Source organism: Silene latifolia, unplaced genomic scaffold (genome assembly GCF_048544455.1).
Source record: "Silene latifolia isolate original U9 population unplaced genomic scaffold, ASM4854445v1 scaffold_95, whole genome shotgun sequence".
Taxonomy (NCBI): domain Eukaryota; kingdom Viridiplantae; phylum Streptophyta; class Magnoliopsida; order Caryophyllales; family Caryophyllaceae; genus Silene; species Silene latifolia.
Genome location: NW_027413826.1, coordinates 1268495 through 1293460, shown reverse-complemented (window position 1 = coordinate 1293460; position 24966 = coordinate 1268495). Strand labels below are relative to the sequence as shown.

General features: G+C 35.9%; 1 protein-coding gene across 1 annotated transcript; it reads right to left on the bottom strand.

The window, feature by feature from the left end:
• Window positions 1–1177: 1177 nt before the first annotated feature.
• LOC141640599 (uncharacterized) lies at window positions 1178–22384 on the bottom strand. Its single transcript, XM_074449333.1, has 6 exons — window positions 22348–22384; window positions 22091–22246; window positions 21087–21994; window positions 1800–1840; window positions 1533–1623; window positions 1178–1429 (listed from the first exon to the last, which is right to left on the bottom strand). Exons 1-6 carry the CDS (start codon window positions 22382–22384, stop codon window positions 1178–1180), a joined length of 1485 nt encoding a protein of 494 aa, XP_074305434.1.
• Between the last annotated feature and the right edge of the window lie 2582 nt (window positions 22385–24966).

Genomic DNA, 24966 nt, shown 5'->3' with positions numbered 1-24966 from the left:
CGTTAATTTAGTTGCACAATCAAGAAAGGTGTAGCTAATTATAGTTGGATATAATCCTTCTTTATATCAGCCAAATCTTGCCATGTCAAAGTTCAGCTGCCAACAGACGTGTAAATTAACAATGTACCTTAACAGCTAAAATCAGTATTATCAATTACAAAATAAAACCATTGACACTACAAGGCAAAACAACATTCATGATTCCATACATTTAAAACTGGTACCAATACAAAAGGTTCTTATCAATCTTAGATCAATTCAAATGAATAGCCTAGACTGGTTGCCCTACATGATACCCAAAAACATCATGAATGACCAATTACTGGGTAATCCTACCTGGTCTAACAATCAAATGTTAGCCCACTTTATTAGATATAATACATACATTTAAAAATGCTACAACTTAGTAAGGGTTTTCTATGTTTCGCTTGCCAGCGCCTGCCATCCCAAAACCCCATTTAAAAAGCCTGCCACCATCATTGGACATTGTTTTGCCTACTACAGCTATTCCTAAACTTGATAGGCTTTGCTGCAGCTCTCCCTTTTTTTTGGGAGGCGGTGGTAATGTAAAGCCAGCACGTATTCCCTTGGCTTGTCCTTCAGGAGTCTTACACTCAGACGCAATAAAAAGAGGCACTGCTTCCAGATCAGAGGCTACGCAAATCTGGTTTTCCTGCACAGAGTGGTACCTACCACGCTGAAAGCCACACTGGTTCTGAGAATACCTCATCCTGTTGAAGTTTGCATATTTAACAGTGAAGCCATAGACTGACTGAAAATAAAGAAAGACTTTCTTAGCCAAGCTTTGCCTTGCTTTGTCAACAGTTTCCATACTGTCGCCAATGAAATACTTTTCTCTAGAAGGATGCTTTGGCCAAGTCACTGTGAAACAGCAGACATAAAGGCCATTTGGCTGGAGCAGAAAGTCCAGAGCATCCACAGTTACCTCATATTCAACCACCACTTGGAGCCAGATGCCCCAAAGGTCCGCAGTCACCATTTTAGGTAACGTAGCCGGCACCTTTATTGTTTTTTGTACACGGGCGTCCAACTCAGCCTTAGATGGTCCCCATTCAGCACATTGTAGATCCTCCCGCCTTCGCTTATAAAAATCACAACAGGCCTTATAAATTCCACGCCTTTCCAAGTTGACATCGTCAACAACTATCTGTTTTTTCTAAACCAGGTAGTCCACAGCCTGTTCGGCTGCGTCTTCCTCAGATTCAAGCATTGTTCCTTTTTTTTCACCTTTAAAGAAACAGGCCGCAGGACCTAAAGCCCTTCGCAGAACTAAGTTAGCCTGATTGAGTTGGACATCTGCGGGGCTGTAAATAGGTTCAGGCCAACCAAGTACTTTTACGGCATCAGACAATAAAGCACAGAAAGAAATTCTGTACTCCTTCCTTTTATCGGCCATCTTCAAAAAAACCTGTACATCCATGTCATCAATTCCTACTTAAAACCACATCATGCAGCATGCTTTAACTTAAACCTGATGTGTATGCAAACACCAGCTCCTATAACCAACTAACCGAGTTCTTGAAAAGACAAGCTACTTGTACAGGCACAAAGACAACAGGTAAATTCATAGTCATAACCAATATACTCATAATATACATATCACTGGAACATGGTTAACATAATTTCACAATGAGCTGTGTACACACCAAAACACGGATCCTATATGCAACAATTATAAGCGGAGCAACACCTTATTAAGCTAATTTAAACATGCATGGATAAACTCCTTGAAACATAAATTTCACGTGTAAGAAATTAGCCATCTTCAGTAGTTATACCTCTGCAGTATGCCTGTTTCAGCTGCTCCGGAATTATTTTTCTACAACACAAAGACAACAACTGAGCAACAAATACATTACGGATAAATTTTTAATTTGAAGTAAGAATCTTAAATTTAACCAGCAAATTCAGAAGTAAACCTCTTAATAACTGTAAAATGAGCCGCTAATTTTCTCACCCGAGTAATGCTCGTTTTATAACCTTCTGAACAGAAGCACCAGCCACAACTTGCTACTGTTGAATTTAAGTACAATGACATCACAAGACCTTACCTTCTTACTTGATACACATGCTTATCCATGTAGCTAACCTACCTTAACACGGTTAAGTCCTTTCACCTTACCTCCCTCACTTTGTATTAGTACGCCACACTTCTGACCCCACACAATCCCCCCTAAGATACTAATGATGAACCCCATAGCACCATACCGTTTCTGAAATGCCCCCACCCATGTACCCTTTTTCTTTGGGATTAAGATATATACTAATAATCATGTTTAAACACGAATTTGGCGATTTAAACACGCCCGGTCGTAATGAATCATATAACCTCTTTAACCCTAATCTTATTATAAGATATTAGCGCGCAAACCCGTAACAAACCATGTAATTGTTATAAGCTTTTACGTTTTTTAAAAGTCTCATTAGTCATGTTAAGCAATCATCAACACATTTGCCTTTTTTTTTGGTGGGGACTTGTTTAGGACTGTATATAGTACATGGTTTTGAAACCGCGACTTAAATGAGGTTGTCGGCCACGTGTTAAATGAGCCCGTCGTTTGTAAAATAATTTAACCGTTTAATTATAAAGTTCCAATTTCCTACGCTTCTAATCCAAATAAAGATAAAGTTTTTTTAGCAATTTAATAAAGAAATGTTGTACGATACGATACGATGCTCTCGCTTGTCAATTTAAGTTGCCATAACCCTGTTTTCGCATTCAATTAAGTTAATAATTTGACCCATATGTGTATAATGATTTTTTAAAGCACCTAAGAAATCCTCCCAAAAATATTAATTAATTAAATTGCTAACTGTCGTACGTAATCGTTTAGATAATAATATAAGAGACGGAGCAATCATCAATGTCAAGATGTGCTAACGGGCCAAGAAGTCCAAACCACGAATTCATGCAAAAATATGTGTATAATGGGTCTAATCTATGTGTGTAAACAAGGGCCTTACTCTACTGTGATAAGGGCCAAAGTACAAGAAAACAATACAATAGCAACTGAATTTCCGTAAGAACAAGCCGGGCAAACAACCAAGACACTAAAACAACTAAGCCCACCCAAATGTACGCAACAGCAAAAGCAAAGAAACAACCCAACACACAAACCCAACCCAAAGCAATAAAATATGAATAAATTTCAACTATTCACATTACTATTACTCACAATAGTAACTCCCCTTATCCTCTTTTATATAAGGGGAGGATATATATATATATATATATATATATATATATATATATATATATATATATATATATATATATATATATATATATATATATATATATATATATATATATAGGCAAGTTCAAATGAGTCCACCTAAAATGGTGAGTCCACTAAGTCCTAATCCTAGCCATTGATCTTCTAAGATTGATGGTTGAGATTTTAAAATTTTAAGATGAAAACTTTATTGTTTTATAAATGGAACTTTAATTTATAAGTGTAACTTTAATTCTTTATAATTATAACTTTAATATTTAAGGTTATTTTATAAATAAAAATTTAGATTTATGTTATAAAATTTTATTTTAAATATATAAAATTGATTTTTGAATGTCACTTTAGTGTTTTATGGGTGAAACATTAATTAAAAAAATTGAAACTTTAATGTTTTTAGACAATTTCTAATATAGAAATTTGAATTTATTTAATTTTACTATTTTATAACTGTAATTTTAATGTTTTACGAGTGAAATTTTAATGAAAAAAAAATTAAAACTTTAATTTTTTTAGCCAATTTCTAATATTAAAATTTGAATTTATTTAATTTTACAGATTTAGAAATATAACTTTAATAATTTACGAGTAAAACTTTAGTACCAAAAATTAAAACTTTAATTTTTTTAAACAATTTCTTATCTAAAAATTTGAATTTATTAAATTTTGCCGATTTATAAATTCTAGTAAATATGATGTAACTTTAATGTTTTAGGATTGTAAATTTATTCATAATTTTTGGAACTTTATTTTTTTTAGGATTACAACTTTATACTAATTAGACTTTATGTAATTTAAGTCCTTGGCAAGTATTATTGGTTCATATAATGAGTGTAACTTTAGTACGTATAAGTGTAATTTTAGTCCATATGCGTTGTAACTTTAATACATGCCGCTGAAACTTTATATTAATAATCACCCACAACCACCGCTACTTTCAGCAACCACCACAACGTCACCCTGCAACCGCTGCTACCACCAAGCACTACCATTCGAAAAAACAAAAAACAGAAAGGCTGCAACAAAAAAAAGGGAGAAATAGAGTGGCGGCAGCCACAACCGAAAACAACCACCACAAAAAAAAATAACCATCATAGATCTGGAAAGAAAAAATGGCTGTAAAAAAAAAAGGAGGGATAGAGTGGCGGCAGCTACAACCGCGGCCAAAAAAAAACAAGAGAAGAAAGAGTGGCGGTAGCCACAACCACGACCAACACCCCACATGACCCACCAAAACACCTTGACAACCACCAATGAAATCTGAAAAAAAATGGGAGGAATAGAGGCGGTGAGCGGCGAGAACACCATTACCCACCGCATCTCCAACCGCCACCACCAACAACAACTTTTTCAGATCTGCAAAAAAAAAAAAAAGGAAGAGGAAGAAGCAGCCTCGGGTGGTGGCTGAGGGAGGCAGAAAATAGGCGGGAAAGAGAAAAGGTGGTGCGGGGTCGGGAGGAGGGACGGTGGTGTCGGCGTCAGAAGGAGGGACGGTGGTGGCGACGGGGTGGGAGGAGGAAAAGGAGAGAAGAGGGATTTAGAGGTTTAGAGAGAGAAGTGGAAGGGAGGGAGGTGAGTGAGTGAATGAATGAAATTAGGGTTTGTTTGGTTTTATATGGATTTTTATTTTCAGAATTAATCTTAGCCCTTGATCTTGTTATAATCTAATGTCTAAGATTAAGACTCATGGACTCACCTAAGGAAGGTGGACTCATTTGATCCTAATTCTATATACATATATATATATATATATATATATATATATATATATATATATATATATATATATATATATATATATATATATATATATATATATATATATATATATATATATATAGTAAAGTTCTTATAAGTCCCTTATATGTTTTGAGTCCCTAAGTCTTCACTATAGCCCTTGGTTCATCCAATATGGATGGTGGAGATTGAAACCAAAAAGCACCATTAACACTAATTTATCACTCTCTCTCCTACCCATTTTAATTAATCACTAACAGCATAATTAAACACTAATGCACTACATATACTTTCCACTCACCCACTTCTCTCTCATCTCACACATTTCACTACTCTTCTCTTTCAAAACCCCAAAAAATAAAAAAAAACCCCAAAAAATCAAAAACCCAAGAAAAAAAAACCCAAAAAACCAAACAAATAAAAAACCCAAAAAATCCAAATAAATCATTTACTCATCTATTTCTCATTCACCACCCACCTACCACCACCCACCCGACACCACCACCGTCGCCAACCCCGCCACCACCACCACCGCCGCCGCCACCACCACGATGTTTTTTTTTTTTTTTTTTTTTTTTTTTTGTAAAATGATGTTTGGGTGTTTTTTTTTTTCGCAAATATCGTCTTGCTATACAATCTTGTTTCAAATTTGTGAGTTTCTTTTATTTTGATCTTAGATTTACTAAAATAGATCAAATATTATTTTCATTGACCCGTTTTTTTCTTCATTTGCGTTTTTTTTTCCTATTTTGATTCATTGCCCTGTTTTTTTCTTCATTTGCGTTTTTTTTTTCAATTTTGATATTTGATATTTATTATTTTTCAAATTTTCATATATAAATGACTTAAAATGATTATAGTTACATCGTCATGTACTAAAATTACAACCTCAATAAACTGAAATTACACTTTTATGGACTAAAATTACACTTTTGTGGACTAAAATTACACTTTTGTAGACTAAAGTTGCACATTTGAGGATTAAAGTTACGTATTTGTGGACTAAAATTACACTTTTATGGACTAAAATTACACTTTCGTGGACTAAAATTACACTTTTATGGACTAAAATTAAACTTCCGTGGACTAAAATTACACTTTTATGAACTAAAATTACACTTCCGTGGACTAAATTACACTTTTGTGGACTAAAATTACACTTTTGTGGACTAAAATTACACTTTCGTGGACTAAATTTACACTTTCGTGGACTAAAATTACACTTTTCTGGACTAAAATTACTCTTTTGTGGACTAAAATTACACTCATAAGTCATAAAATGATAAAAGATGCAGACTATCAATGTACTAAAGTTACACATTTGTGGACTAAAATTACACTTTTGTTGACTAAAATTACACTCATAAGTCATAAAATGATAAAATATGCACATTATCAATGTACTAAAGTTACATATTTGTGGACTAAAATTAGACTTTTGTTGACTAAAATTACACTCATAAAATGATAAAAGATACATACTATCAATTTACAAAAGTTACACTTTAGTAGACAATGATTGAAAATTGCTCAATCTCAATGACTTAAAATAAATGAATTGTGTCAGTTTAGTCCAAACTATATATTTTTACTCCGAATTTAGTCGTAAATAGTGTATTTTTGTTGTAAATAGTGTATTTTCAGTCCAAAATGTATCGTAAATAGTGTATTTTCAGTCCAAAATTGTATTTTTTTTGTCTAAATTTAGTCGTAAATAGTGTTTTTTTAGTCCAAATTGTGTAATTTTAATCCAAATTTGGATAACTTTAGTCCAAATTGTGTAAATTACTAATAAATCCATTAGTTAGTCCAAATTGTGCAACTTTAGTCTATTGAGAATGTAATTTTAGTCCATTGAGAATGTAATTTTAGTCCATTGAGAGTGAAACTTTAGTAATTGAGAGGGTAAACTTAGTAGAGATAAGTGTAATTTTAGGTAACAAAAGTGTAATTGTAAAAGAGAAAAGTGTAATTTTAAGCAACAAAAGTGTAATTGTACAGACAAAAGTGTAATTTTAAGCAACAAAGGTGTAATTTTAGCTAACAAAAGTGTAATTGTAACAGACAAAAGTGTAATTTTAAGCAACAAAAGTGTAATTTTACCTAACAAAAATGTAATTTTAACAGAAAAAAGTGGAATTTTACAGAAAAAAGTGTAATTTTAACAGAAAAATGTGTAATTTTAAAAGAAAAAAGTGTAATTTTAAGAGAAAAAATGAGTAATTTGAACAGAAAAAAGTGCAATTTTAACAGGAAAAAGTGTAATTTTAATAGATCCTAACTCACACAATACCAAGACAAAATTTTAAATACGAAAATTTGCAAATACAAACAAGACGGATATTAACAAGGCGAGATTTGTAAAATATAAAACTAGACAATATAATAATAAGACGATATTTTAAATACCAAATCTGAAAAAAAAATATAACACCCACAACATTAAAGATCTAAAACTTTAATATTTGAAGGTTGTACAATTTTTTTTTAAAAAAAAAAACAAGATCCAACAATACTAGACCTAAAATAATAAAACCAACATTAAAAATAAAAATAAAATACCAAAATAAACCAACAATACTAGACCTAAAAAAATAAAAAACCAAAATAAAACCAACATACCTAAAATAATATTAGATCTAAAATTTTAAATAAAAACGAAAACACAAACACGAAATTTTAACAAAAAAAAAAACAAAAAAAACGAAACACAAACAGACGCAATAATATCCGGAAAAAAAAAAAAATTTTAACAAAAACAAACAGACCCAATAATATTAACAAAAACGAAATTTTAACAAAAACGAAATTTTAACAAAAACAAACAGACCCAATAATATTAAAAAAACGAAATTTTCACAAAAACGAAATTTTAACGAAAACAAACAGACCCAAAAACAAACACGAAATTTTAACAAAAAAAACGAAACACAAACAGACCCAATAAAAAAAAAAAAAAAACCAGATCTGAAAAACGCGAATGAAGGTGGAGACGAAAATGGTAGGATGCTTGCGTTGGTGGATGGAAATGGTGCGTGAAGGAGGGTGGCGCGCGAAAGTGGTGGGCCGATGGCGGCCGTGAGGTGTGGTGGAGCCGTGGAGGGAATGTCGTGGTAGGTCGTGGGTGGGTTGTTGGCGGCGGGAAGGGCCGGTGGGTGGGTTGTTGGCGGCGGGAAGGGAAATGGTGGCACCGGGGTGGGAGGTGGTGGCGGTCGGTGGGTTGGGAAGAAGTGGTGGGTTGGTGAACCGGTGAGGTGAGGATGAGTGTTGGTTTTTTTTTTTTGTTTTTTTTGTTGGGAATTATAGAGAGAATGTGGTATAGAGAGAGAGATGAGTGGTGTGGGATAATGATTTAATAAGGGAGATGAGAGAAAGAGGAGTGTTTAATTAGATAGGTTAGTGATTAATTAGTTAGAGTATGAGAGAGGGTGTAATTAAACACAATTTTGGCCTTTCAATCTCAGCCCCTTATTTTCGAGATCTAATTCACGTGGTACCCTCGAACTATTTCATTTTTCACGTGGTACCCAACTTTTTAAGTTTATGCACATGGTACCCCTGAAGTAATATTTTTTGGAGTTCCATAACCAAATATGTAACATTCGTTAAATTATGCTGACGTGGAAAGTTTATTTGGTGTTTAACTTTGCGAGGAAAATGGTGTGTACGCGTTACCCCTAAAATTTTGTGTTTTGCACATGGTAACATATTTTGTACTAAACAAATTTAATGTTTGATTATATAGCAACATATTTCTTCTTCATAAGCATTTTAATTTACACTATTCTTGTCCAAAATGTAATAGCTTTAAGCATTTTCTTTTGCGATTGAATTATTTTTCGAAAAGGTTTGGCATTATATATTCATGGGATAGTTGTGAATTAAATCTGTCATTAGTTCCCGATAATTTTGTGAATATATAATAGAGAATGTTGACATAATTTGTTAAAAATGAGCTTTTATTTCTAAAGCTTAATTTTCTAAAGTTATTTTCAAAAGCTAAAATTACCAAATTATTGCTTCCATTTTTAAAGGTAAAAAGATGGTTTTTGAGTTTTTAAGAAACTACTTATAAGCTTTAAATAGTGGCTTGTTTGGCCAATTTGTGTTTTTAGTCAAAAAAACAATTTGAAAAAATAGGTTAAACACACACATAATGCCAAACCTTTTTTTTTTAAAAGAACAATTCAATCACAAAAGAAAATGCCTAAGACTATTACATTTTGGACAAGAATAGTGTAAATTAAAGTGATTATGAAGAAGTGATATGTTGCATTATAAGTCAACATTATAATTGTTGTCTTGTTATTGTGTTGTTGTTTTTGTACAAAATAGGGTACCATGTGAAAACCATAAATTTTTAGGGGTACCATCTGCACACCACTTTCCCTCCCAAACTTAATTACCAACAAAATTTTACACGTCAGCATCATTTAACGGATGTTACAGATTTGGTTACGGTACTCCAAAAAATATTACCTCGGGGGTACCATGTGCATAAACTTAATAAGTTGGGTACCACGTGAAAAATGAAAAAATTCGAGGGTACCACGTGAATTTTCCGATATATATATACACTAGGTGGTATCCTGCGCTTCGCGCGCCTGTTTTAAAATTTTATTATTATAATTGAAGAAAATAACATAATTTATATATGACTTTTAATATTTTTACTTATTGTTCCGGGTGTAATTCCAGAACAGTTATTTGTCACCACCCGTGCTTGTAGAATGACGTCCTTAGTTGAATCCTCCTTGCGGTCTCCTGAAACGATGAACAAACTGAGGGCTCGGCTTTGGGCCGAGCGAACTCACTCCGACGCTCAAGTCAGTAACTTAGAGAGGTAAGTTGTTGTTACTTAGCAAAGTGCGTATTGTAGAGAGATAAGGAGGATATTACCAGATGAATAGTGATTCTTAGGTTAAATTGTGGATCCTTTACTCAATGAGAGTAGAGGAGTATTTATAGACTTTCACCTTTTGTCACGTAGTGGCCAAGTGGCCAAGTGGCTAGCAGGTGGAAAGACTGATCTACCCTCGGCCGAGGGACCCATGGCAGGCCGACGGGCCCTGTTGGCTCACCGCCGAGGGGTCTTGGATATGAGTTCGCGGATGTGTGCCCCGGCTGGCTGGTTGCCCCGGCCGGGACCCAAGAAACAGGCCGACAGGCCTCGTCGGTTAGGCTGTCTAAGCCGTTGACTTGCTGCGGATATCTTTGACCTTGCTCAATGTGTTGACTTGGTCAGCGGGTGCAGAATATGCCCCATCACTTATAAATAAAAATAAATTAATTTTTCTCAAATTTAATTTTTTTAAGTTTAACTTCAATGTTTTAAAATAAAATACATACTCCCTCTTATTCAGCCTATAGTTCCCCTTTCTCTAATATATGTGAGGAGTATTATAATGAAAGGGGAACATTAGGCTGAATAGGAGGGAGTACAATTTTAGTTAAAACTAATAAGTGATAATTAGTTATGCATGATCAACATTTATAAATTATCTTGTGACTGATCAAATATCATATTGATTAAAATAAAATTTATTCGAATAATGCAACAATCAACATTAAGTTATCAAATTATATTATTTAATGATACGTTATGTTCAAAATCAATTAATATTTGTTCAAAATGATGTGAATATAATTTTATGTAATTTTTAATTTTTTATGTTTAACGTGTGATATTTATGTATCAAACATATAGAGTTCAAACTCAACTTATTCAAATGTTTTTTTTTAAAGAAAAGAACATTTCATTAATAGAACGCCATATGGCACTTACAAATGATATGAATAATCGAAAACCAATCTAATAGAAACCAAAGAAAACTATTTTTCTTATAAACTAGGGATCTCAAAACATGATCTGAAAAATCGGCTCGTCCTATTATCGCTATCTTCAAGTAGCTTTTGAGGGGATCCTTCGTTTGATTGAGATAAAATTTACCTCTGACTGGTTCCAAAGATCGTTCACAAATCACTTTCACCCTTTGAAAGAACACGCTACAAACCAGCAACGAACTATTCTTGACTATATTACTGATGAGACTAAACCCACGAATAAATGGAAAACCCCCGAAATAAGGGACGGAAAAACAGATCTCACCAAAAGTGTAACACCCCCATACTCCAAGTGCCTTACCAGGACCACTCAGGTATAAGGATGCCACCATCTCGGTTACCCGAGGCATGATAATCATAAGACAATGAAGAAACATACTTAATTAAATAAGTTTAAGTGATTACATTACAAAACCAACTGAAGCAAAATACAACTGTTCTCAAACTATAAACCAACTGAAAGGAACTGTCCTAACAAACACAAATGGAAGACTAAAGACTCGACATGTGATGACTCCATCCCCACTAGATCCCACGCGTATCCAAGATATACCGCTAAATCAACCGCTCACCACCCCCGAATGGATCACCACAGTTTTTAAAACATTTAAACGGGGTCAGTACTAATCACACAATCAACATAGATAACAATAATAAGATAAACGGACAGCTGAACTGTCACACACACACACACACACACCACCAACTCCCATCATCTCAATACTGACTGTCCACTGGACCAGCCCTGCCAGTAGGGGACCGCAGCCGTTCCCACCTAAGCCCCGCTCATCATACCGAGCGATAACCCTGTCCCATTAATGTGCACATCCCCTTCCGTGGCGGGTTCCACGAAGGGCGAAACTAGGGCGTGATGTCACTCCCGCAAGTGACCCCACTCAGCCGAGAACGCATCTCGAGAACCATCAACAACCAATCACAATCTCAATCACAATCACAATCATCATATCAAACAACTAACTACAGCACACCACCAATATCCCATTATGAGACTAATACTGAGTAGGAAATCCTACCTGGAAAGCAACACAATCATCAGACGATCTAGCAGCTGTCTCAAAACCTCTCCTTTACAAATCCTTCTCCTATCACATAATCACATAATCACATAATCACAATCTAACCTTAACAAATCATAAAAACCCCCAATCCCAAAATTAGGGTTTAACCAAATCAAAGGAAAGACAATAAAAAGGGTACGTAGATCTTACCCTCGACGCAAGGAATCCAACGATATAAACAACGACAAGAATCGACCGTCCGAACTCCGGAATTGCTAAGAATGCGATTAGGAAGATGAACTCGATCGCTTTCTCTCTTAAACGGGGTTTTAGGTTTTGCAAAAGTGATTTAAAACAATGACGATTATGTTTAAATACCTTAATCGCATAATTAACAAAACCCGAGAAAACTCCCCGTAAACCGGACACTCGATCGAGTACCCAAGGTACTCGATCGAGTACCCCTTACTCGATCGAGTGCCCCACTACTCGATCGAGTACCCAACAGTCGAAACTATTTTATTTCGCAACTTACCCTTACTCGACAGAGTAAGGCCTACTCGATAGAGTACCCAAAGACTTATAAATACGGAGTATTACAGTCTTCCCTCCTTAAAAGAACTTCGTCCCCGAAGTTCAACCCATACATAAAAACAACCATACTGACTCGACCAAGACACAACAACTTAGCTAAGGACTCAAGAACTCGACCGAACATAGAACATGAACTCTTAACCCCCATTCTACCATCTATGTTTACTTCCACAACATGACTCACTATATCGTATCTACCACATATATATCTCTCACGACACCAACTCCATACATAATCAACTACCATCCTCTAATGCTGCTAGCTCCATAATATCATCAACTATCAAACCCAATACTAAGACACTCATAGACATCAAACGGAATGTTACATTCTACCACCCTTAAAAGGAACTTCGTCCTCGAAGTTTACTCAGACTCATAACATCATCCTCCAACCACAACACTATATAAAATATTCTCATCCTCCGAAGCATCACCCTACTACAAGCACGGCCATGGCCTTTTATAAGTATTATCCACAAAACAAATCCCTCCTTTACGCTACGCTAACACTCTACTTCCAATTATATTACCGCATGCACCACAATGAAAAATGTTACGTCCTCGTAACTCACTAATACTAAATCCTTAGCTATATTTCATTACCCTCTTTACCACTATATGTCAAAGATAACCGTTTATAAACCAAACACTCACTATTCTTATATCCAAGGCTCCCGTACATAAACATTTCTCATTTCTCAACTCATTCGGCATAGCACCTAACCTATACCATAAACTCGTAGCAAGTCGCCATACCCACTCTTCATTATTACTGCCAAACCAACATACCTCGCTATGTAAAGCACTTATCTTCCAGAAGCATAACTCCCGATCCACACTCGTTACGTATACTCACACTAGATCCTCAAGTTCTTTCCTTCATTACCGCAAAACTCATACACAACTTAACATGACACTAATTCCCAATACCCTACACTCACTGTCTCAACAAAAGATTTTGAACCACCTGCATCTTTCGGGTCATTACCACACATGTCCTACGACTCACTTGCCATTACCATGTCTCAAACCTTAACTAGAACAAGATCATAATTATTGTAACAACCTCTCACAACCGTGTCCCATTAACAGAATGTCACTATACCATGACAACAACGAAAACATATACAACTCTCTTTATATTAAACTCTACCCTCCTTCTCAAACCAAACTTGTAAGAAACATTAGCAAACAAAACAATAGTCTATTTGTCCAAATCAAACTCACAGAAACAACAACAAATAAAACAACAATCTATGTATGATGGTATGTATTTTGAAACTCGAATCATAATCATCCCGTCTACTCCACCACAACCGTGACGGCATCACAACACCGCCACCAACGACCACACCGTAGTGCGAAAATACCCGTATCACAAAGACTATGTACCGTGCCCGGATCACCACCCGAAGCACCACAACCACACCGATAGACATCACAATCGCATACAATTCCCATAAACACCGACTCAAAGATAACTTCTCGGACAAGAAAAACTTACTCAAATCCACTTTATTAAGTCACCACGCAACATATTATATGGATACACAGATAAGCATCTCATGAACATCATCTCTACCACTTCATGGAATACACATGTGTTATTAATACACCTAAAATTATAACTAGCCATGTCAATTAATCAAATTATTACCTTTTTGGGTATCATTCAATTAAATTACCGTGTCCAACATATATATTACAGAACATTCATAAAACAACTTTATAATTATCACACCATACCACTTCTTGTGAGGTCAGAACCTCACACAAACATTTACACATATCATAGACCCGTAATCACAACCAACTAGTCAATCCTGACCACGTAAGTTACCACTCGATAAAGGTTACCTGTCGCCCGAGTTTAACTCATATGCCCCTCATAACATATTCCCCCATTCGCACAACCATCACTTCCTGCCAAATATAATCCATACCTTTACTATTCAACTATTAGCATCCGCCTCATCTAACCACATCTTATACCCTCTCACAATCATACACAACAATCAGGTCCCTACCAAATCAGCCTCTTTAGAATTGCTACCTTTCTAATATACCATCACTCTTAACCACTAATGATAACACCACAATGCCACCACTGCTCGTATATCAAACCTCTTACACTCATATCAAAATAACATGGTTTTTCTCCTATTTTTGGTTAACATTCCAAATAACGAACAAAGAAACCCATCCACAAAATTACCTCAACATTATTCCCAATACTATCTTATTTGTATTGTCATCCAACTCTCCACCAAATATCTCGTATCGTGCCAATACTCCACCAACTTCCTACTCCCTTAATTCCTCGAAACTCATTATCAATCATGTTGTCCTTAAGCTCCTATATAACCTTCAGCTAACATCCTCGTGATACTATCACACATTTCGATGATTCCTTACCTTTATATCACATAACTCCGGTGAACATTTTCCTCAACTTACTTTTATCCTTCTTTTCTCTTTACACTCAATAATACCAATTTAATAGCTCAACTCCTTATTACTTCTATCTAACCCTTTAGTGCACCAATTACCTTCTCATCGCTCCAAAACTCAAATCCCATTATTTTATATCGATATCATCTCCCTCTTTCTTACCACAAATATTCTCTTATTATGTCATCAATCACCCTTGCCACTAATCCATCCATAGAATCAATGTTTACTTTTTCAACAATTGCATCTCCTTCTTACATCTCTAGAAATCAAAATTCCTTTCATACCGCTAATTGCCCAAGGAAAACCCACAATAGTTTCATCTCTTAAAAAGCCAAATCTCCACCCCGCGACATGTCTCCACAAAGTTCACTATATACCACTCTTCTCAACCCCCTTTAAAACGAACTTTCATTATGTATATTCTTAACCCACACGGCTCTTAACTACCTCCCTTCATAATTCTTTACACATCTCAAGTTGTCACTATCCATATCCTTACTCTCAATCCTTTCATTCTCACGTTCCTTAGACTCACATCATCCATTGCCCACATTCACTTACTTTTACGTTACTCAACACACACTCATATCACTCATCTCATTTCATCTCAGAAAACATGCTCTATGTCTCAATTAAGCCATAACAATCTTCCTTTTCTTTTTCCACTATTTATTACAACCACGTATAACTCATGTCCTCCCACCGAACTCATTCTCACCACAGGTGTCACTCACTACACCACAAGATTGGGTAACTTACGCGTCAAGACCAACATACATGTAAAACAATGCATAAAGAAGCAAATTAATAACTTAGAATTAAACATAATATGCAACGAAGTCAAAAGATAAGCATATGACCCAAAACAAGGGTCACTAGATCGAGTACAGGCCACTCGATCGAGTAAGGGACTTACTCGATCGAGTAGGTCAAGATCAGAAGCACGTAAAACAAATCACCAGGGCTACTCGATCGAGTAACTAACGTACTCGATCGAGTGCCCCTTACTCGATCGAGTACCGAGGATACTCGATCGAGTACCCCAATTCTCAAGACTGTCCAGTTTTTAAAACAGCCATAACTCACTCATTTCTTGGTCGTTTTGGGCGTGTAACCTATCGTTAGAATCGTAAGAGGACAAGCTATCACCTCCAATTGGAATCACATCAAAATCATTTATAAATCTCAAGTTATAACAGTTTAAAGACAACCTCTTTATAATCGAAAAACACAACTACTTGATTTTACTTCCAAACAACTTAAACAACAACCAAGCAAACAAAACCAGTCCAAAACTCATAAAACCAGTATTCATAATCATATGTTACTACTTTCAAAAGCCAAACAACAACATTCATCATGCACATAACTTATCTAACTTGCCAATTATGACTTACCCACATGTTTTTATTCTATCACTTTTCGTAAACAAAATCACAAATACATGACATCAAGTCCCCTATTCACATGTTACTACCACGATGATTCATCTTTTCCACTAATTCATCCATCATACCACATATTTATCCACCATATTCGTTCAACATATTCACTCAGCACATGTTCAATTCACACTCCCAACCTTCTGTACTTTTACTCAACACGACAACAACAACATGTAGACTTACACATCGCTTTATATATATATATATATATAGACAAAACACTTTTCCCTAACATAACTATAACATGCCAAATTACATGTATCAATCATTATACTTTCATGCTTTACAATCCACCAACATATAATTCACGTCATCATCATCAATTCATGCAACATACTACTACATAGATACACACAAAGACACAATATGCACATAACGATCCCGACACTTATCCCATGGTGACCGGTTCAAAATTGTAGGGCGAGTTCGCGACTTTAGGACGTCTCCCAAGTCTTTGCATTAGCTCCTACAACCTTTACCCGGGTTCATTTTAATTGACTCCTATGTTCATTAAGTTCATTGGTTACGGGTTCGGATCGTCGCTCGATACCATTTGTAACACCCCCATACTCCAAGTGCCTTACCAGGACCACTCAGGTATAAGGATGCCACCATCTCGGTTACCCGAGGCATGATAATCATAAGACAATGAAGAAACATACTTAATTAAATAAGTTTAAGTGATTACATTACAAAACCAACTGAAGCAAAATACAACTGTTCTCAAACTATAAACCAACCGAAAGGAACTGTCCTAACAAACACAAATGGAAGACTAAAGACTCTGACATGTGATGACTCCATCCCCAACTAGATCCCACGCGTATCCAAGATATACCTGCCAAGCAACTGCTCACCACCCCGAATGGATCACCACAGTTTTTAAAACATTTAAACGGGTCAAGACTAATCACACAATCAACATAGATAACAATAATAAGATAAACGGACAAATGAACTGTCACACACACGCACACACACACCACCAACTCCCATCATCTCAATACGACCCCCACCGGACCAGCCACCGCCATGGGGGACCGCAGCTGTTCCCACCTAAGCCTCGCTCATCATACCGAGCGATAACCCTGTCCATTAATGTGCACATCCCCTTCCGTGGCGGGTTCCACGAAGGGCGAAACTAGGCGTGAAGTCACTCCCGCATGTGACCCCCACTCGAGAACGCATCTCGAGAACCATCAACAACCAATCACAATCTCAATCACAATCACAATCATCATATCAAACAACTAACTACAAAGACACCACCAATATCCCATTATGGGACTAATACCGAGTAGGAAATCCTACCCGGAAAGCAACACAATCATCGACGATCTAGCAAAATTCTCAAAACCTCTCCTTTACAAATCCTTCTCCTATCACATAATCACATAATCACATAATCACAATCTAACCTTAACAAATCATAAAAACCCCCAATCCCAAAATTAGGGTTTAACCAAATCAAAGGAAAGACAATAAAAAGGGTACGTAGATCTTACCCTCGACGCAAGGAATCCAACGATATAAACAACGACAAGAACCGACCGTCGAACTCCGGAATTGCTAAGAATGCGATTAGGAAGATGAATCGACGCTTTCTCTCTTAAACGGGGTTTTAGGTTTTGCAAAAGTGATTTAAAACAATGACGATTATGTTTAAATACCTTAATCGCATAATTAACAAAACCCGAGAAAAACTCCCCGTAAAACCGGACACTCGATCGAGTACCCAAGGTACTCGATCGAGTACCCCCCCTACTCGATCGAGTGCCCCAGCTACTCGATCGAGTACCCAACAGGTCAGAAACTATTTTATTTCGCAACTTACCCTTACTCGACAGAGTAAGGCCTACTCGATAGAGTACCCAAAGACTTATAAATACGGAGTATTACAAAAAGAGAGACTATTATTGAAAAGAATATAGATATGCATACTATTGATTGAAAAATAAAGCAATTTTGGGGATTACCATCGATTGATGATCGATAGGAGCCCCGTATAATTGATGGATGCTAGGGTTTTTAGAGAGAGTTTTTTTTAGAGAGAAGTAGGTTTCTTAACTCGACAATGAGGGTTCTTGTATACAGGCCTTTTCTTAACTTTTCATTTCTTTAACTTATTCAAATGTTTTGATTGTATTTTGGATGTGTTATGTGTCAAACATATATGTATATATATATATATATATATATATATATATATATATATATATATATCAGAATTGCACCTTTTGTATTTTTAAACAACTATATATAAATGACGTTTAAGAATTTCCTTATAAATAAATAAAATAGGTTAATCTTTCTCAAATACTATATTTTGAGGTTTAACTTCAAAGTATTTAAACTAAAAGTAATATTTAGTTAGTCATAATCAATATTTATACATGACGTATATATATATTTTAATGGAAGATATTAAAGAAAAATGTAACGTTTTTTCTACTTTTTCATGTCGTTTATAATACTACTCCCTCCTATATTCACTATTTTCTTCCCGATTTCCTTAAACGGGTTATTCAGGTTTTCTTCCCCTTTCTTATTTTGGAAACTTTTACTCTTATTTTATTCATCCCTCTCTCCTATTACCAAACCCCACTCAATTTTTACTCTTATTTTATTCATCCCTCTCTCCTATCACCAAACCCCACCTAACTCACAATTTCTTATTTAATTCCTAATTATTCATTTCTCTCTCTCTAATCCACAAACCCCACCATCTTCCTTTATTCATTCTTTAATTATCTCCTAAAATCTTGTGCCCACATCAAAGGGGAAGAAAACACCGAATAGGAGGGAGTATATTATTTAATAATCATTACTGTTGTTTTGATTATTCAAATGCACTCACGATCACTGTTCATACATACTCGTACACATACTCATTATCACACTATTTAAACCTATCAAAATCTCATATGTATTCAATTTCTTGTAATATATATTTTTTCATTCCCACAAAAAAATGTATCTCTTAATAGTTTTGTTTAAATTATGTTTTTAAGAAATACAATGACTCTTCCAAATATGTAGTTTTCTTTATAACTTTATTAAAATGTCTTTTTACGTAAACATAAAATATTATGAAAGACTCACTTTAATCATTTCTGCAAATCAAAATTTTTTCAATAATATAATGAAAATTATACCCAATTTGATGCATTTTCCGCAATGAACGTAATTATTTGCATTTTAGAATTTTTATGAAAATAGTTTTTTTAATAAATTTAGAATGAAATCACCGTATTTATTTAATGTAATTTTATAATAAAACTAGTTGTTAGGCCCGTGCGTTGCACGGTTCTTTTTGCGGTTTTCTTTGATGGTCGAATTTATATTCGGTCATATATTGAATTGGATTTTTACTCACTTGACCAAATAATAACCAAACAATAAGTCTAAATGTTTTACGGATTTGGCCAGTAGTATTCCCTACCGATATGAGAGTAGTTTTTATCGGAGTGGTGAAGATAATTTAATGGGACCAGTTTATAAAATAAAACTGTATCAATTATCTATAATTTAATACGTAGTTATTCCGTAATAATTTTAAGACGATTAGTGTCGGTCTCAAATGAAAACTTGTATTACCACCTTAGACTCTGTGAGGTGTGAGTACCCAAAAATTAAATAAAAAACTTAGACTTACGTGTCCTAGAAAATGTAAAAAGAAAACCTCTTCAACCTCATCTCCTTCTCTGTTTCATCCTCTTTCTGTCCCAAATTACATTCTAATTGAAATCCTTCAAGCCCTTAAAATATTCCCATAATGTAATTGCTATAAAAAATTGAACCTCATTAATAAATGGTTAAGGTGCTAAGAAGAAAATGTGTACAGGAAACCTCGTTCTCATGGTCGATCTGGTGGTAATCGGTCTTTCGGTGCATTGGTTTCGGGAGCGGCGGCGGAGAGATGCGATTAGGGCACTGTATGACCACTGACAACGACGCTCTTCTCATTCAAGGAAATAAGGGATTTGAATGAAGTTAATCCTTAACCGGTATGCTTTGCATTTGTTGATAATATTTAAGTTTGTTTAATTGCTCCATTATTTTAGGAATGATTGTATATATATATATATATATATATATATATATATATATATATATATATATATATATATATATATATTTTTTTTTTCTTCATTTTCGGAGGTGATTGTTTATGATTTTGGATTAATTGAGCTCGTGACTGACGATCCTATTATCTAATTGCTTGGGTAATGTAACTAAACAACTCTTGAAGGCAGCTATTAAAATAAGATACTGTCGAACTAATTTAATAACGTATTTGCAAAGGAGTTAGGAAAACACACTGTAATGAACGACAATCACACAGCTCTATATGTCTAATTTAGAGTAGGTAAGTTCGAGAAGACCTCCTTGTACACTATATTCTTGGTATGGCCTTTGTGTGTTTATGTAGAGTCGTCAATGAAGAACCGTAATCCTCTCGGAGATGTTGTTCTCGAGGCAGCTACATATAATTGTCCATGACAAAAAATCGGTTTAGGTAAGTACACCCCCACGCTAGATAGAGATTGACCTTGACTCTTGTTTATAGTCATTGCATAACATGGCTTTAGCGGATATTGTCTTCTCTTTAAAACGAAGGGAATCTTAGAATCTGTGGATGTCATCACTATCCTCGGAATTAAGACCAGCGTCCTAATGTTAGAGCCTGTTATGATTCTTGCTTCTACTATGAATTTTCCCGTCCGTGTAATTACCAGACGTGTACCATTACATAGTCCTTGCGACAGATTGATATTCCGTAATAGAATCACTGGCATCCCCCTTTTTAATTTAAGCTCATGATTTGGTAAACCTTGTAGATGCAAGTTATTCAAATATTCTGTCGGATAAGCCGTAAACTGTTCGTCACTATCCATTGAAGAAGCACATATCTCATCACAACTCTTATATATATCATATTTTCCCGGGATCAGGTTAGTCATGTAGTTATTTACTATGTCTGCTGTCTCATTCAGAGGAGTAAGAATCGCCCTTGCCCGTAGGTAATCATCATCTTGACTGTTAAGTGGGAATTGTGGGTAAATCTCATTTACCACATCTTTCACCTCAACCGGCCCTCCTCTGTGCAGGTACTCCGGTGGTATATGTATCCACGTAGCCTCATCTTCTTCGCCTTCCCTTTTCGCCTTCAACGTTCCGTCACCCATAGCTAACAACCATTCATTAAACCTCTTGTTCTCTTCTGATGAATCTGTGTTACGTACCCTCATACTTGTTCTTAGAAGAAACACGGTACATGACTTCCAGATGTACGACCTGTTTATCGACGCTCGGACTATATCTTGTCTACCCCCCTTTTGCACTATCGGTAAAACTTGTCTAAAATCACCACCAAGTACGACCGCTACTCCCCCGAACAGCTTTGTAGCTGCGTCAGGGTTCTTATAACTTAATATATCCCTCATTGTACGGTCAACTGCTTCAAAAACGTGCATGTGGTCCATTGGCGCCTCATCCCATATTATTAGAGAAGTTTGCCTTAGTGGGTCAGCTAGTTGACTATTTTGTTTAACATTGCATGTGGACTCCTCAAACAGTTCGATTGGGATGTCAAATCGACTATGTGTTATTCTTCCTCCCGGTACCAGCAAGGCTGTAATACCTGCAGTGAGTTAACATAGTTTCTTAAATATGGATTATGCAGACCTGATTGTATGATCTTCAAGAGAGACATTGGTGTTATATGGCTAGTATTTACCTGAAGATGCTACATTGAGCACAATCTTGCCCTCAGCTCGTAGCCTTTCTGAGATGGTCCCGTATAAAAATGTCTTCCTAGTCCCTCCGTGTCCATATACGAAGATAAACTTTTCTGTTTTCTGTTCCACAGCTTTTATTACCTCTTCAAACACATCTGCATTGGTATCGGTAAAACAGAATTGCGTAACTATATTGTTTATAAAATTCATCACTGAATAAATCCAACTTGACTCCTTGGAAGTCGTTTAAGCTTACCTAGTTCCTCTTTATTTAGTTGTTTTACTCTCGACATCCATTGCTCTTATTGTTGTTGTTTATCATACATCTTTTCACCCCTGATTAGTTTGTTCTCCATTCCTGCGATGTCTTCTTTCTTCGGTTGAGGCATATCCCTTATATCTTTCAATCGTTTTCCATACTTCATGAGTATTTTATCTAGCTCGATCAGTGTGTATGTTTTCCTTGCTTCATCAGTGAGTATCAGCATCGGATCCCCAAACATCTTTCTTTTCTTCCTTTCGATGTCCTCGGACATTATGAGGTAGTTGGATTCCCATAGTTTATTAACATCTGTGACCTCACAAAACAAAACCATCGTGATGAATAATTCCCTAAGTTGCGATGGCATTTCCCACTTATTTGCTTCCCTCATTGTGTCATCCCACTCTTTGTCATTATTTAAAAGCCCACGAGCATAACACGCGTCCTTGAAAGTGGGATATAGTGTTTGACCGATGGTTCTTAGATCCTCAAAGCTTTGTGCTCCCTTTACAATGTTCAATAGAAGTCGAATGTAGTATCTTTCACCTGCAGTTGGGTAGACATAGGCCATTCTTCCTATGCACATCCCTTGCTTTGGATTGTGCCATCCGTCACCCCAAACATACTGAGTTGGGAATTCTGCATAGGTCAGGGTTCTTGCATCTTGGCATTCAACATTTTTTTTCATCCATGTAGTTAACATTGTGTCGACGTTGCTTTTTTTATGAATCACCACTTGAAGTACGTCATGATCCATTGTTCTTACTGCTTGTTCACCTTTCAGGTGCACAGGAAGCCTCATCACTGTCGGGTATCGCTCCTGAATCTCAAATTCAAAAATTCTCCAAGCAGCCTCTGACGCAGAGAGGTACCTGCAATCCAGGTATGCTTTCACCTCATCTTGAGAATCATCTTTAATCATGAAAGTTGCCTTATCTGGGCCCTTGGAAATGTACTTGAAGAGATACTTTATTGCTTTGGCAGTGTTACACCATTCCACATTGATGTGGGCATCAAACATCAGCAATAGTCCTGGGTTATAGGGTACTATGGACCGGTTGTCTAGTTGATGTACACCTTTTTTAATAAACCTACATATAAAAGGCAAACGGTGAACAAATTGAGTCCCTGCGATTATCCGTTTTCAATTAATTACATTAGAGATACCGTCTTAAGTTCCATTTCTAGGTTTGTTAGTAAACCTTTTCGCCACTGAACCAGGTATTATTAAGGATTAATAGAAGTTAATTGCCCTTGTAAGTACCTGTTGTTTTGTGGTCTTCGATATACTGGGTAACCATTGTTATCCAATGTTGTGTCCTCGTTGAATGATTTGAGGTAATTCTTGCTACACTTGTCGTTTACCATACACGGGCATTTGGGATTGGCCTTGCCGCATGGACCATGTACCATAAACTTTGAAACGGCTTCATATAATTGAGGGTGTTTCGTGCTATCTGGTATCTCTGCATGAATGATGTTGTCAATGAACTCGGTATTGAACTCAATGCCGTCTCTTTTCAACCATAGTAGGATATGAGCATGTACTAAACCCCTCTTTTGAAACTCAATTGTATAGACATCTGCAAATATCTACCATGTTACATGACTACTAATTTATTGTGAAAGTGGTTATATGGAAAAGTATATAATACTGTTACCTGCTATAGTTGCACCAAAGTATTCATCTTTCTTTAAACAATGCATTAGCTGTTTTAGCTTCAACCTGAACACCCTAGCTACAATGTCCGGTCTGTCTTCTACTTTTTGTCCAGGAATGAGCTGTAACATAGCTTCTATCTCTGGGCACTTTGGGTTAGCTGTAAATGTTATGAATAAATGGGGATTCCCATACCATCTTGGTAATATTGTTGCATATATCTTGGTCCTCCGGTAAAGGAAGGTGGTAAATATACTCTTTTCCCGACTGCATAACCCATACAATCACCCTTAGCCACTGCATCACACAGGTTGCTAAGTATGTCACATCGCAACTTATCTTGGTTATTTTTAATGTACCATAACCTTTCGGACTCAATGGCACAACAACTATCTACTAAAAATTGCTGGAATAACCTTCCCCCACATAATAGAGTGGAACCTTCCGAATTCCTCAGTTGCACCCTGTATGCATAGTATTCTCTCATGGTTACATTCTTTCTTTTTCCTCCTTGACCTTGATCAATGTAAGGGATCTCTGTATGGTAACTATCCTCGCCATAGGGGAATAACAATGGATATTGTAGGGCCATGTAAGATGGATGTAGCTCGCTTATCCTCTGCAGTCCGTGGGTCTTGTGTTCAATGATTATGTCTTTCCCCTTCATTTGGTCTCCAGGAGAGTCTACAATTAAAGCCGCTATTTCTGATGCTGTTGGGGTGTTGTAGGCTTTATCCCTGTGATTTCGTGTGCCTAATAGGCGTATTGATAGACGTTTATTACTCTGTTCCTTTAATCTTTCTTGTGCCATACGAAATGTTTTAGTTAGAGGATTAACTTTGTCAAGCATATCCTTTAATTTAGCAAGTATTTCAGTATCTAATTTAGGACTTCCCTCAGATTTGCCTACTGCCTTTTCTCGCATGCCTATTTCAGATGAACTGTCGTATACA

What these genes read in the sequence shown, in the direction of transcription:
- LOC141640599 (XM_074449333.1), bottom strand. Translation starts at nt 22,384, where the DNA reads ATGTCGAGAGTAAAACAACTAAATAAAGAGGAACTAG. An exon ending in TATGTAATGGTACACGTCTG is followed by an intron (nt 1,841 to 21,086) that starts GTAATTACACGG and finishes TTTGTGTTGTAG; the next exon opens with AAAAATAATTCCGGAGCAGC. An exon ending in CTTGTCTTTTCAAGAACTCG is followed by an intron (nt 1,430 to 1,532) that starts GTTAGTTGGTTA and finishes ATGGATGTACAG; the next exon opens with GTTTTTTTGAAGATGGCCGA.